The sequence below is a fragment of the Gobio gobio genome (genome assembly GCF_949357685.1).
Source record: "Gobio gobio genome assembly, chromosome: 2".
Taxonomy (NCBI): domain Eukaryota; kingdom Metazoa; phylum Chordata; class Actinopteri; order Cypriniformes; family Gobionidae; genus Gobio; species Gobio gobio.
This window is the reverse complement of record NC_137098.1, coordinates 38284478-38299387: the sequence shown is the minus strand read 5'-3', so window position 1 is coordinate 38299387 and position 14910 is coordinate 38284478. Positions and strand designations below refer to the sequence as shown.

The following is a 14910-nucleotide window of genomic DNA, read 5'->3' as shown; positions in this document are numbered from 1 at the left end:
AACACTGGTCACTATAGCTAATTTATTCTCATTAAAGGTACATTTGATGTGTAATATCTTCATTTTTTAAAGAATGCCAGTCTTTTTTTCTTTTCTTTCATACACAACAGATGTCTGATCATTCATTACTCTTTTATCTCTCTCTCACCACCCCTCTGAACACTTCATCTCTCTTGGTTTCACTGCTGTCAGCTGGGCTTGTCTATCAACCACCACGCAGACCAATCCCTCAACAGCTTCTGCCAGTGGCAATCAGGCCTGATAGGTAAAAATGGCAAGCGGCACGACCATGCTATACTGTTGACGGGGCTGGACATCTGCTCCTGGAAGAATGAACCGTGTGACACCTTGGGTAAGGCACTTGACATTCACCATCCAGCAGCAGAAGTGGGTCATGTGTTGTGATGAGGGAGGCTGAATTACACAACGCCAAGGTTAGAAAGAGCTTGTGGTTGGTGATGTGTGTCCTAGTCTGCCCCCAGTCAGAGAACTTCACCTGAATGAATCCAAGAAAGCTCAAATCCACTTTGCAGTCAGTTGGCAGCTTTTTCAATTTTTACTATAGAGGCATCAGCCAAATGTAATGAATTCATCTCTGAAGCTCCAAACCACAAGTATGCACTCCTTTGAATGTATGGCAAAGGGGAGAGCACTGCTTTTAAATTGCCCCTGCATGATGTGAAACTTAAACCAAAGCTTTTTCTGAGACCATGCAGTCAGAAAAATAGTCTGAAAGTGTGTTTCTGCGCAATGGGATCCTGTTTCAAATTCTATAGTTGTGAATACATCGTGGTGTGTTCAGTGATACTTAAATCATGTATTACGGTTTTCATCCAGACCTCTTGGTAATTGTAATGTCTTTGTAAACAATCAATTTGATTCACGTTCCCAACATGCATCAGTGTCATTCTTCTTCTTCCACCCATGTTTTGCTGTTTCTTTCTGTTTGCAGGTTTTGCTCCAATAAGTGGGATGTGTAGCAAATACCGTAGCTGCACTATTAATGAAGACACAGGGCTGGGTCTCGCTTTCACCATCGCCCACGAGTCAGGACATAAGTACGTTTACTCATTCTTTCAGGTCCCATACAATTTCAATTTGGGAAACCATATGCTGTGAAACAGGCAAACATTTTGTTTGTGTTTGCTGGTTGCCATTGTGATAAGGGGAAGTTTATGTAGTACGTCTGAGACTTTGTTTTTATGACAGCCGTATTTTGATTCCTTTGGCGTATTCTCAACATAAACTGGAACAAAATATATCCTGGAGAACCACCCGGCTGATAACATGTTGTGGGATTTGTTATTCCCAGTGGTTAAAACATTTTGGTCAAATGAAATGGACACGTGCCTCCAATGTGCATGGTGTTTGGGGTAAAATCTTCACTGGCCAGCAGTCATTAATCACTCATTTATTGAGGAGTGGTCATTTATAATCACATGGCACATCGTGCAACACTGAATTTCGTGACTATAGTGCATATGTTTATTTTGATGCTTTAATTGGTCTGATTCTCACAGGGCTGACGAAAGTAAGCATGTAAATGTGTGAGTGTGAATCACATGACTTGTTCTATTCAGTAGAATACAGAGAATATTGTAGAGGTTTGTGTGATGCAAGAGCTTTCAGTTATAGAGGTAATGTCCCACCTGACTCAGGGAGTGGTTTCTGTCCTGAGGTTGTACATTAATAGTCTCACTGGGTAAAACTCTCAATCTCCATCTCTCCCTCTTTTGCTCCCTCCTTTTTTTATGCACCAGTTTTGGAATGATCCATGACGGAGAGGGGAATCCCTGCCGGAAGACTGAGGGGAACATAATGTCTCCCACATTGGCTGGAAATAATGGTGTTTTCTCTTGGTCTGCCTGTAGTCGGCAATACCTGAACCGATTTTTAGGGTAAACTTTCACTTCACATATCATTATATTCAGCTGACAAAGAGTAGTATATAAATATACTTTAGAAACGTATATATTTTTAATTGTAAAATATATATATATATATATATATATATTTGTTTATTTTTAAAAAATGCATGTTAATATAATAAGAATTTTGAACATGCATTTTGAAAACTGCATTTTAATAAATCATTTATTTAATATGTTGCTAAATTATTTATATTTAACTATTTTCCCCCATTTGAGATACATATAATATGGTAAAAAAATTATTTTTTTTAAATGCCTGTTTCTATGCTCATGTTTCTTTGCATGCATTTGTGTTCACAGTACAGCTCAGGCTTCGTGTCTAGTGGATGAGCCCAAGCAGATAAGCCAGTACAAATACCCTGAGCAGCTTCCAGGTCAGCTGTACGATGCCGATATACAGTGCAAATGGCAGTTTGGATCAAAAGCCAAACTGTGCAGCCTAGACTTTGTAAAGGTAACCCATAGATCTTCAAAATATGCTATCAGGCTTCTCTTTCAGAGTTAGATTACCTCACATTTTTATGCTTAATTTGTTTGAACACATTTGAGTTAATTTAACCGTGTGTCCACCAACGCGTCTTTTCCAGCGGATATCGTATTTTTCCAATTTTTTTTCAATGGGAGCACCACGTTTTTAAAACGGCAGGAGTGTAATGAGGCTATCCATTTCATGCTGAATCGCTGAGCGCGCTGCGTTTTTTACCGGTCGCCAAGAGTTGAAGAATGTTCATCTTTGAGTAAAACGCAGCGTTCATCGCTGACACTTTTCACCCAGCCATCCAATCCCAGTGGAGGAGGGGCGGGACATATACAGCACCGACCAACCGCCACATTCTGCTTGTAAAACGTTAACCGATAATAACAAGTGTAACAAACTAATTTAAAACAAGAGCCAGAGCAAATACTTGACATTGCATCGACATTTTTTATATAGAAACAATACAGAAACACAGAAACACTAGTTACACTTTTGCGGATATTCCGTATCATAGCAAGTCTCAACTGAAAAAAATGCTGCACTGCCAAAACGCTCTCAAGCACCCACAGCTAGGCATTTTCAGTAGATCACCTAGCGTTTTCAGCTGGCTCAAAACGCTTTGGTGGACACATGGCCTTAGGATCTTAGATATTGAAATGTGCTTCAACCTGTAATGTTTGTGTGTAGAGACATCATGCTCAACACAAACACATATCTAAGCTTTGGAATGAAAACAAACTACTGAGAGGAAACCCATTGCCTCAAAATCTACTTTAAGTCTTCATTCACAGTCCATGTACAAAGGTTCAACAAAGATGGACAGGGCCCCCTTTGGCATCCGCTGTAGCCTTTAGCGTCTAACACACACATTGATATGCAAATAGTTATGCTTGGGAAATGAACATTGCGAGAGTCTATCTGTGGGATTAGCTCTTATATGCTATGGACTTCCTTTTTGAGAGATCCCTGTTGCTTTTGTGCGCTTCAGAGACCTTATACGTGCGCTGAAAAGAGTCTTGAACGTCGACCTCGATGGAAGGCAGCTGTACATCTTAATTAAGAACGATTGTGAAGATAAAACCCAATGTTTTTGTTTTCTGTCCCCCCAAGCCATCCCGTCCTTGTCACAAAGTCGTTAAGATGTAATTAGCCGTGGGAGCTAGTGGTGTTAGCTACCCGGTGATCCAGAGTCCAGTGTTGCTAGCTTTTATAAACCACGTCTCTCTCTCACTGTCTGCCAGATGCAATCGGGCCGTCGGCCAGCAGTGGCCGGTCTCCCAACCCCTCATCACCCATTATTATCGTTGTATTGTGGGAAGAAACAAAATGCAATGATAATAGCGTGTTTCTTTTGGGCAGAACAGTGATTGATTTTGACAGGCTTTTTTATTTGTTGGGAAAGTTGATTGGCCGTTGCTGTAGAAACAAGAGGTCAGCGTAGCGAGGTGGAAGCCAGGGAGGTTGAAGGGTTCCCAGCGGGTGGATGCTCGTCTTTGACTGTGCTCTCTGTGTGTTTGTGCCCACCAGGACATCTGTAAATCATTGTGGTGCCACAGAACAGGACACCGGTGTGAGACCAAGTTCATGCCTGCTGCTGAGGGCACCATCTGCGGACCAGACATGGTGAGTGAGTGCTTGTCAGTTCACCCTTTCTCTGTCTGAACTCACTTGAACCACCATTAAGGATGAATACGGACTGACCAGTCTCTCTCAGCATCGTTCTTCATGCACACCTGCGGTATTGTTCTCTGCTTTGTGTAAATGTTCCATACGGATGGTTAGTCCTGCGTGTCTTTCCAATGGTGAATGGGGATCAGGGTGAGAGGTGCTGATGTGTGGGACTGTGTGGCTTGGCTGGGCCGAGTCCTGCTCTCCAGGTGTAACTCTGGGCTCCATCCCAAACCAGCAGGCTCAAGATCTCCTCAGCAGATACACTCTCTCCTTTACTTCACATCCCCTCTCATACCTTCTCTTTGACATGAAAGAGATCAATTTGGTCTGTGACCTTTTTAAATTTAAGCACATTTTTATGGAAATCTCTTTCTGCCTCAAAGTAAAAAATAAAAAGATAATTACTAATTATAGGATAGTAAGATATGAGCCAAGTCTAAAATGAGAAATAAAGCCACAATATAAGATTTAAAGGTGAACTTTTGAAATGATATAAAATGCAATTACAAGAAATAGTCATAATCGCAAGATTGTGAGATATGATATAACATTTTGAGATTGTTAGGTCGTAATTGCAAGATATAAAGTCACAATGTGAAAAATAAAGACAAATAACTTTTGTTTGAGGAAGACACTTTTTCATACATCACTGATCAATGTGAGATGGTCTTTCTTTTTCTTTCCCATTATGCAGTGGTGCCGGAGAGGACAGTGTGTCAAATTTGGTGATCATGGTCCTAGAGCAGTACATGGCCAGTGGTCGGGCTGGTCCGAGTGGTCCGACTGTTCACGTACATGTGGTGGAGGGGTCATGTATCGAGAGAGGTCCTGCAACAGCCCCAGGTAACCAACAACTCTAAGATTCAGACCCTGTGCTTCAGACTCATTCAGATATTGAGACATCATTATCGTTTTCTTAATGAACCATCTACTCTGCATTTGAAGAAGAGGGTGTTAAATTCAGTTTGTGTATGTGTTAGAGAAGAAATTCCATTGCAAAATGAGCTTTTTGCAATATTGTGCTGTGGCAGGTTGTTTATGCTAATTAAAATTGCCACTGCAGTAAGTGAATGGCACTTTTTTATCATTAGGCTGCCCAAATGTTTACTTTCACTTTAGACAAAACTGACTGTGTTTACGTGAAAACTCACCAAAATATTCTGAAACATAAATGTGTGTATTTGACAGTTGTAGTGCAATAGCGAAAGTTAACTGTATTCAGGACTCAGATGTGCGCCACAGAAAGCCGCCTCAGTACCGAATTCAGTTCTCTGTCGTGGTTTATTGTGCCTTTAATAACTCATCATCAAGCACACGTCCCGCTCTTTCTTCTCATTCATCCATGTTTCTTTGCTGCTCCATCATGTTTAAGCGCTGCATAGATACACTTTTTGGTCAAAAGTATTGGGACACCCCTCCAAATCATTGAATTCAGGTGTTCCAATGACTTCCATGCCCACAGGTGTATAAAATCAAGCATCTAGGCATGCAGTCTGCTTCTACAAATATTTGTGAAAGAATGGGTTGCTCTCTGGAGCTCAGTGAATTCAAGAGTGGTACAGTGATATATTGCCACCTGTGCAATAAGTCCATTTGTGAAATGTCCTCACTTTTAAATATTCCACAGTCAACTGTTAGTGGTATTATAACAAAGTGGAAGCAATTGGAAACAACAGCAACTCAGCCACGAAGTGGTAGGCCACGTTCAATCACAGAGCTGGGTCAGCTCTGAGGCGTACAGTGCGCAGAAGTTGCCAACTTTCTGCAGAGTCAATAGCTACAGACCTCCAAACTTCGTGTGGCCTTCAGATTAGCTCAAGAACAGTGCATAGAGCGCTTCAATGGAATGAGCAGCTGCATCCAAGCCTTACATCACCAAGTTCAATGGAAAGCGTCAGTTGCAGTGATGTAAACCATGCCGCCACTGGACTCTAGAGCAGTGGAGACGTGTTCTCTGGAGTGACAAATCACACTTCTCTCTCTGGCAATATGGTGGACGAGTCTGGGTTTGGCAGTTGCCAGGAGAACGGTAGGCCTACTTGCCTGACTGCATTGTGCCAAGTGTAAAGTTTGGTGGAGGGGGGATTATAGTGTGGAGTTCTTTTTCAGAGGAACTTGACTGGCCTCAGTCCTGACCTCAACCCGATAGAGCACTTTTTTGATGAATTAGAACGGAGACTGCGAGCCAGGCCTTCTTGTCCAACAAATGCGCTTCTAGAAGAATGGTCAAAAATTCCCATAAACACACTCCTGTACCTTGTGGAAAGCCTTCCCAGAAGAGTTGAAGCTGTTATAGCTGGAAAGGGTGGGCCAACTCCATATTAAACCCTACGGATTAAGAATGGGATATCATTAAAGTTCATGTGCATGTAAAGGCAGGTGTCCCAAAACTTTTGGCAATATAGTTTATATTTACACACAGATAAACTATATAGAAAAATCTCTATCAATTATAATCGTCATATTTCCCACATGGGCAGGCACACCCCACACTTTGAAAACCCCTGGTATATAATATAAAGCAGGATTGTTAAAGATGTGAGTGTCTGTCAAATAGTTGATGTAGTTTTTGTGCATTTAGGTTCAGGTGCTTCCTCTCTGAATGTGGTGGCAGGTTTATTTGAGATTGGGTTTCAATGGACCGCAGGTGTCTCTACATGTGGTTTGGTCAAGCTGATGGAACATGGGTTTGTGCTTCATCAACAGTTGGCTGTCTAGAGCATCTTAACATATTTCTGTTGGATAAGGAAATACTTATAATGTCTTAGACAGCCAGACCAACAGTCAGGAACAGTTCCAGTAAAGAAAGAAAGTAAGAAAGAAACTATTCAAAGGGATGTGAAGTGAGGTGGAGAACTCCATTAAAGCCCTGTAAATACCCAGCCCAGAAAGAGTACATATGAAATATTAGATTGGGTACATATGATCTATATTATGCAGTGTGATCTCATACAATGTGCTTAGGTAGAATCCTGGTTTTGATTTAAAGATCCTTCTCATAGATGCACAACGTTTAGAGATGTTGCAAAATGATTGCTTTTGGAAAGCACGTTTCAGGAAAAAACAGAGTAGGCATTTACCCACATTATTGCCAGAAAGCTGTTTTTGAATTCAGATTATGCTGCATAGAAACCTTTACAATGACCTAAATACAGTTACATTTTTGATATGTTGTATTTAATCCAGAAAAGAAATGGTTAGAATCTTTTTTATGAATTCTGATTCTAATGGTCTGTATTAGTCCAATGGCGTCTGATCCTCTAAGAGAGGCTTAGGGTGTAGTGAATCTGTTTGATGGGTTGGTGTTTAAGGCAGAATTTTCACTATAATATGAGACTTTGGAGAGGTATTAGCATCCAATTTCTCTGTTTTTGCTATCAGTGTGACCCCCACTCATGGTTCAATAAAAATAAGGGGATATTGTGGCTTTTCACCCTGCAGTCAAGTTTACAATGATTATTGTAACTGACTTCTCTTTTTATCGAGCAGCTGTTTACACATATTTATGAGGTGCACACCATGAACATCTGCTTGCATTCTGTATCCAAAATTCATGATGATCAGAACGTGTCCTGTCATTCTATATTCTTTCACTCGGAAATTATTGAGAACACTTTCCTTTAAATGTTGCAAAAGAGGCATTTTGATGGATAATCTTCCCTTACTGCTCTCAGACAGCACCTGCAGCAGAATATGTGTTGGTATGTCTTCTGTTTGTGGCGGTGCAGTTCAAGGGGAATCCCTGTACTCATCACTTCAGTATAAGGTCCTCCGGAGACATCTGTTGAAGCCAGAGGCAAGAGATGTCATCTCACTCAAATAACATTTATCAATAAAAATGATCTGATAAATGTACTCCCTTGACTGTATCCATACTCAGCTGCCAGATTTACAGTTTCATGCATCTTTGATATGAGTGTTTTAGAAATATGTCTCTTGGCAACAGCCTAGTGGAGATGGTTGCTGATGGGATTGCCACAAAGATGGCGCCGCCGTGCTCGGTCGCCGTTCAGGTCGCTCCGCTAAGACTTTGCTTTTATTTATTATTCTACTCTCTTTTACTCTCTATTTTTTCCAACGGATCATCTGCTTTGATCTGTTACGACAGCAAAACACTTCTGGAAATTGGTTACCGCTACACTGACCTGTTTCAGGACACTTTCTCCAATCTTCCATCTGAGATTCGCCGGGACGCCGAGTTGAACAATGGCCACTCGAGTCGACGGCGAAGATTCAAAAAACACCGCGGGAAACGCGCTGGGATCCGCAACAGACTGAGAAAAAGAGCATTCAGTCCTCCTCTCCCGAGCATTTTGCTCGCAAATGTCCAATCCTTGGAGAATAAGATGGACGATCTTAGAGCCAGGATAAGTTTTCAACGGGACATGAGAGACTGCAACATCTATTGTCTGTCCGAAACATGGCTCACGCCAGCGGTCCCGGATACAGCCGTGACGCCGTCCGAGAACTTCTCTGTTTTTCGGATGGACAGAACAGCCGAGGCCGGGAAATCTAAAGGCGGTGGAGTGTGTTTCATGATAAACAAGAAATGGTGCGATCCTAGGAACATCTCCATTCTTTCGCGATCCTGCTCGCCTCACTTGGAACATTTAACTCTCATGTGCCGGCCTTTCTACCTGCCGAGGGAGTTTTCCTCGGTCATCACCACTGCCGTTTATATTCCACCACAAGCAGACACGGGGCTGGCTTTATCTGCCCTCCATGATGTGACCAGCGGCTTCATAAACAAACACCCCGACGCTGCTTTCATCGTCGCGGGTGATTTTAACAAAGCAAACCTAAAGAAAGTATTGCCAAACTTTCACCAGCATGTCTCCTGTCCCACACGAGGAGCAAACACACTGGATCATTGCTACTCTCCGTTTAAGAACGCCTACAAAGCTCGTTCACAGCCAGCTCTTGGCAAATCGGACCATGCCGCCATTTTCCTCACACCGGAATATAAACAAAGGCTCGTTCAAGAGCCCCCGGTGAGGAGGGAAGTCAAACGCTGGTCATCCCATTCAGAGATCACGCTACAGGCAGCTCTTGATGACGTCGACTGGGACATGTTCCGCGCGAGTTCTGAAGACGTCAGCGAGTTCACAGAAGTGGCGCTCTGCTTTATTAACACACTGACAGAGCAAGCCACACAAACAATAACTATAACGTCCTTCCCTAATCAGAAACCGTGGGTGGACAGTTCAATTCACACTGCAGTAAACTCGCGCACCACCGCTTACAATGCCGGTCTCCTAACGGGGGATATGAGGGAGTACAAAGCTTCATGTTACGCTCTCCGGCGCGCCGTTAAAGCCGCAAAACTCCGCTATAAAGACCGAGTGGAATCTCATTTCCAACTCAACGACTCCCGGCGGATGTGGCAGGGACTGAGAACCATCTGTGCTTTTGGAACTAAATCCTCTGCAGAGGTGAGAGCTGATCCGTTACTGGTGAACGAGTTAAACTCTTTCTACGCTCGCTTTGATGGTAATCGCGGCAGCGCGACTCCGGCGAGTGACGCGTCAGAGAGAGTCCCTCAGAGCAGCAACGGTCACGTGATCTCTGTCACGGAGGACGAGGTTCGGAGGGCACTCAAACGTGTGGATGTCAGGAAAGCTGCTGGGCCGGATGGTATTTCAGGTCGTGTTCTGCGGTCCTGTGCTGATCAGCTCGCAGGGCTCTTTACATCCATATTTAACGAGTCCCTTGCTACATCTGTTGTCCCCACCTCCTTCAAACGATCCTCCATCATCCCTGTACCTAAGATCAGTAAACCCTCTTGCCTAAATGACTATCGTCCAGTGGCTCTCACATCTTTAGTCATGAAGGTCTTTGAGAGACTCATTAAAAACAACATTTGCTCCTCCATTCCTGACACTTTGGACCCTCTTCAGTTTGCCTATCGTCCCAATAGATCGACTGAAGATGCCATTTCTCACGTCCTTCACTCCTGCCTCACTCACATCGACAGCAAAAGTGGGAACTATGTCAGGTTGCTATTTATTGACTATAGCTCAGCCTTTAACACCATAGTTCCCATTAAGCTAACACACAAACTCCTGGATCTAGGCCTGAATTCTTCTCTCTGCCTCTGGATTGAAGATTTCCTCACTGGCAGACCCCAGGCGGTGAGAGTAGGCCAGTTCACCTCCACCTCCATCACCCTGAGTGTTGGAGCTCCACAGGGCTGTGTGCTGAGTCCCCTGCTCTACTCTCTCTACACCCATGACTGTTTGTCCACACACAGCTCCACCTCCATCATCAAGTTTGCTGATGATACTGTTGTCCTGGGTCTCATCTCCAACAACAATGAGACGGCATACTTGGACGAAGTGGAGCAACTGACATCATGGTGCCAGGACAACTGTCTCTCTCTGAATGTTAACAAGACCAAAGAACTGATTGTGGACTTCAGGAAGAGACAGCATCGGTCATACTCCCCTCTCATGATCAGCGGGACACCGGTAGAGAGAGTGAGCAGCTTCAAATACCTGGGTGTGAACATCTCCGAGGATCTGACCTGGACTACACACATCCAGACTCAGGTGAAAAAAGCCAGGCAAAGACTGTACCACCTGCGCCAGCTGAGGAAATTCAGGGTTTCACCAGCCATCCTGAAAACTTTCTATCGAGGGGCGATAGAAAGTGTCCTGACTCAGTGCATCACAGCGTGGTACGGGAACAGCACCAGTCACGACTGCAAAGCCCTGCAAAGAGTGGTGCGCTTATCCGAGCGCATCTCAGGCTCAGCTCTCCCGTCTCTGCAGGACATCTACACCAAACGCTGCAGAGGTAGAGCTACAAAAATCATCAGAGACATTAATCACCCTGCAAACTCTCACTTCACCCTGCTGCCATCTGGTAAGCGCTTCCGTAGCCTGATGGCAAAGACTGAAAGACTCAGGAGGAGTTTCTTCCCCCAGGCCATCAGACTCCTGAACTCAGTCACGTGACTTCACTTCACCACGCACACGCATAAACATCCAGTTTAAACATTAACATCAACATACTGCCATTGCACTGCACTTTACGTTCCTATTGTTACTGTGTAACAACCTGTAATAAACCTTGCACATTATACTTCTTTATATATACATATATATATATTTTATGTTAACCACTTATTTTTAAGTCTACAGTTTATCTCACTTATCATATCCACATATTTTTTATATTTTTATTTTATCTTATTTCCTATTTTTATCTTTACTTGATTTATTTATAATTCTACTTATGTTAATACTTTTTATTCTAATTTTATTCTATTTCTATTTTAATTTCTTGTAACTGTTATTTGCACTGTCCATGGAGCGGACCTGTTTACATTTCACTGCCAGTTGTATATTGTGTATATAACTGTGTATGTGACAAATAAAACTCTTGAATCTTGAATCTTGAATCTTGAATCTTTTTGAAGTTTGTTTAGTGTAGAGGAAATATTGTTAACTAGCAGAGTATGGGTTAATGCACCATTTCCAGAGGCTAAACTTTAAAGAGTAGGATGCATGTACAACCCCAAATCAGAAAAAGTTGGGACAGTATGGAAAACGCAAATAAAAAAAAAAGAAGTGATTTCTAAATTTACTTTGACTTGTATTTCATTGCAGACAATATGAACAAAAAATATTTCATATTTTGTCTGGTCAACTTCATGTCATTTGTAAATATTCATCCTTTCCTGTCATTCAGACCTGCAACACATTTCAAAAAAAGTTGGGACAGTAAAGCATTTACCACTTTGTAATGTTGTCATTCCTTTTCACAACACTTAAAAGATGTTTAGGGACTGAAGACACCAAGTGATGAAGTGTTTCAGGTGTAATTTTGTCCCATTCTTCCTGCAAACAAGTCTTAAGGTGGGCAACAGTACGGGGTCTTCGTTGTCGCATTTTGCTCTTCAAAATGCGCTACACATTCTCTATTGGAGACAGGTCGGGACTGCAGGCAGGCCAGTCAAGTACCCGTACCCTCTTCCTCCGCAGCCAGGACTTTGTAATGTGTGCAGAATGTGGTTTTGCATTGTCTTGTTGAAATATGCATGGATGTCCCTGGAAAAGATGTCTTCTTGAAGGCAGCATATTATGCTCCAAAATCTCTATGTACTTTTCAGCATTAATGATGCCTTCACAGAAGTGCAAGTTACCTTTGCCAAGGGCACTGACACAACCCCATACCATGACAGACCCTGGCTTTTTGACTTGTTGCTGGTAACAGTCTGGATGATCCTTTTCTTCTTTGGTCCGGAGAACACGGCGTCCATTCCTCCCAAAAAATACCTGAAATACAGTACACGTTTCCACTGTGTGATGGTCCATCCAAGATGCCTCCGAGCCCAGAGAAGTCGACGGCGCTTCTGGACACTGTTAACATAGGGCTTCCTTTTGGCACAGTACAGTTTTAACTGGCATTTGTGGATGTAACTACGTATTGTGGTACTTGACAAAGGTTTGCCAAAGTAGTCCTGAGCCCATGTGGTGATATCGCTTATAGATGAATGACGATTCTTGATGCAGTGCCGCCTGAGGGATCGGAGATCACGGTTGTTCAGCTTAGGCTTGCGCCCTTGTCCTTTACGCACTGAAATTCCTCCAGATTCCTTGAATCTTTTAATTATGTTATGCACTGTTGAATGTGAAATATCCAAATCTCTTCCTATCTTTCTTTGAGGAACATTGTTTTTAAACATTTCTATAATTTTCTCACGTATTTGTTGGCAAACTGGCGATCCTCGGCCCATCTTTGCTCCTAAAGGATTAGACCTTTCTTGGATGCTGCTTTTGTACCAAATCATAATTACAATCACCTGTTGACATCACCTGTTTCAAATCACATCATTATTTAACCATTTTACCTCATTACTAGACCAAAATTGCTCCTGTCCCAACTTTTTTTGAAATGTGTTGCAGGTCTGAATGACAGGAAAGGATGCATATTTACAATGAAGTTGACCAGACAAAACATGAAATATTTTGTGTTCATATTGTTTGCAATGAAATACAAGTCAAAGTAAATTTAGAAATCACTTCTTTTTTTATTTATTTGCGTTTTCCATACTGTCACAACTTTTTCTGATTTGGGGTTGTACAATCACCCTCAGGACTTCGGAAAGCTTTTAACAAACAAACGATTCAATTTCATTACATCATTGTTTGGTATTGTTTATTTATATGTGGAGGGCTCTGTTTTAATGACTTTACTTTAAAGTGGATACCTAATGGCTAACAGTGTGGGCATAATGAGGGTTTGATTAAAGATGGGGGTCTTAGTGATGGGTGATGTATTGAGAGAGTGAGATACAGAAGGATGTGGGTCTAGGTGGGGGTTTTTCGGGGGGGATTCAGGCAAACAAGTCTGACAGACAGGGTGACAGACTTGTTTCCTCTAAAGTTTGCACCCAGTCCTGTTGTTAATAGATTTAGCGTTCCCCAGTTGCAAAACAATGCTACAAAGTCTTGTTGACAGAGAGAAGAAAAAGAATAATGTTCCTTTTGCCAACAACTCTTCAGTGAAGTTTAATATGTAGCACAAACTTCATTTGGGTTCATTTCAAATAATTTTTTTCTATGTCTAATCAGAAAACCTACACTTATCATTCTCCCAATCTCTTACTGTGCACTGTGTTGTTGTTGTAAGTGCTCTACCGTATGGTGCCATAGTACACTGTTGCTAAAGCTCTAATAGGATCAGCCTGAAAACCTGCTCCAAAAACAAAAGCAGACATGCACAAACAGCCGTCTGACAGCACTTTTAGATGTTTAGAAATCTCTTTTTCATTGATTTCTCCTGAAAAACGACACATTTCCCATCACAACATGTTTATACACACCTATAGATCTAGAGTTTCCAGACTCTTTCAGTCACTTTTTCAGTCTCGAGACATACCAAAAACATATTAGTGACATGCTAAAAAAGAAAACATTATTAAAGTAATTGAAGCCTACATATTTTTGTATGCCAATCTGCATCACCCTGGTCCCCTCAACAAAAATTCCAATTGGCTTTTGGATTATTGCAAAAAATATGAGCTCGGTGACCAACAAAAGTTTATGATTCTTACATATTGTGGCGCCTAAATACAATCACCAGAAGTAAAAATCTATAAATGAACACCACTAAGCGTCCAACAAATCTTTTGATCTTTATTTAAAATCTACAAGCCAGAAATTTTTAGTTCCGTTTTCCGGTTTGTATTTCCACAGTATGAAGGTATGATCTTACGGATTTATGAATGAACCGCTCGTTATATATACATATTTTGAGCTTGTGTTAGCCACAGATCTTATTTCAGGCATTTAATCAAAAACCCATTCAAACGATTCATTAAAATAATATAAAACTCTTTAGAGTAATTTGTTGGATAGGTCACTCAGTATGTTTGTTTTCACTGCAGCTGAACGCACCACCATTCTAGTGACCCACTTATTCCCACTCTTCAACCCACCAGCAGGTCATGACCCACAGTTTGAAAACAGCTGCTCTAGACAATAGAAGCATGTTGTCAGTTTTGAGATTAACAGTTATTCATGTATCTCACTGTGTGTGTTTTTCCCAAGCTTACTGTGTTTGATCACTGTATGTGCATCAGGGCTTAAAAACGAATAAAAAATATCAATCGGTTCACTCCGAGCAGAATCGATATTTTAACGTTTCCGTTTTTGCGTTCCTCAATAAACATTACTGTTCCGAAAACGGTTTGATATGAAAAAATACCGGTTAATAACGTTATTTTAATTTAGCCTATACTTTAAACAAATATGTATAAATAGACTTATTTTCACTCAATAATAATATAACGCATGGTAATTAAACTTGAATATTTAATTCATA

At 41.7% G+C, this 14910-nt stretch overlaps 1 protein-coding gene across 1 annotated transcript in view; it reads left to right on the top strand.

Annotated features, from left to right (window-relative positions):
• The window catches only part of adamts18 (ADAM metallopeptidase with thrombospondin type 1 motif, 18), an 80988-nt gene that overhangs the window by 36104 nt on the left and 29974 nt on the right, over positions 1-14910 (top strand). Inside the window, exons 7-12 of the mRNA XM_079808585.1 lie at positions 193-352; positions 953-1058; positions 1761-1898; positions 2232-2385; positions 3937-4032; positions 4775-4923. Coding sequence (XP_079664711.1) covers positions 193-352; positions 953-1058; positions 1761-1898; positions 2232-2385; positions 3937-4032; positions 4775-4923 — 803 coding nt within the window. The remainder of the gene's footprint in view (positions 1-192; positions 353-952; positions 1059-1760; positions 1899-2231; positions 2386-3936; positions 4033-4774; positions 4924-14910) is intronic.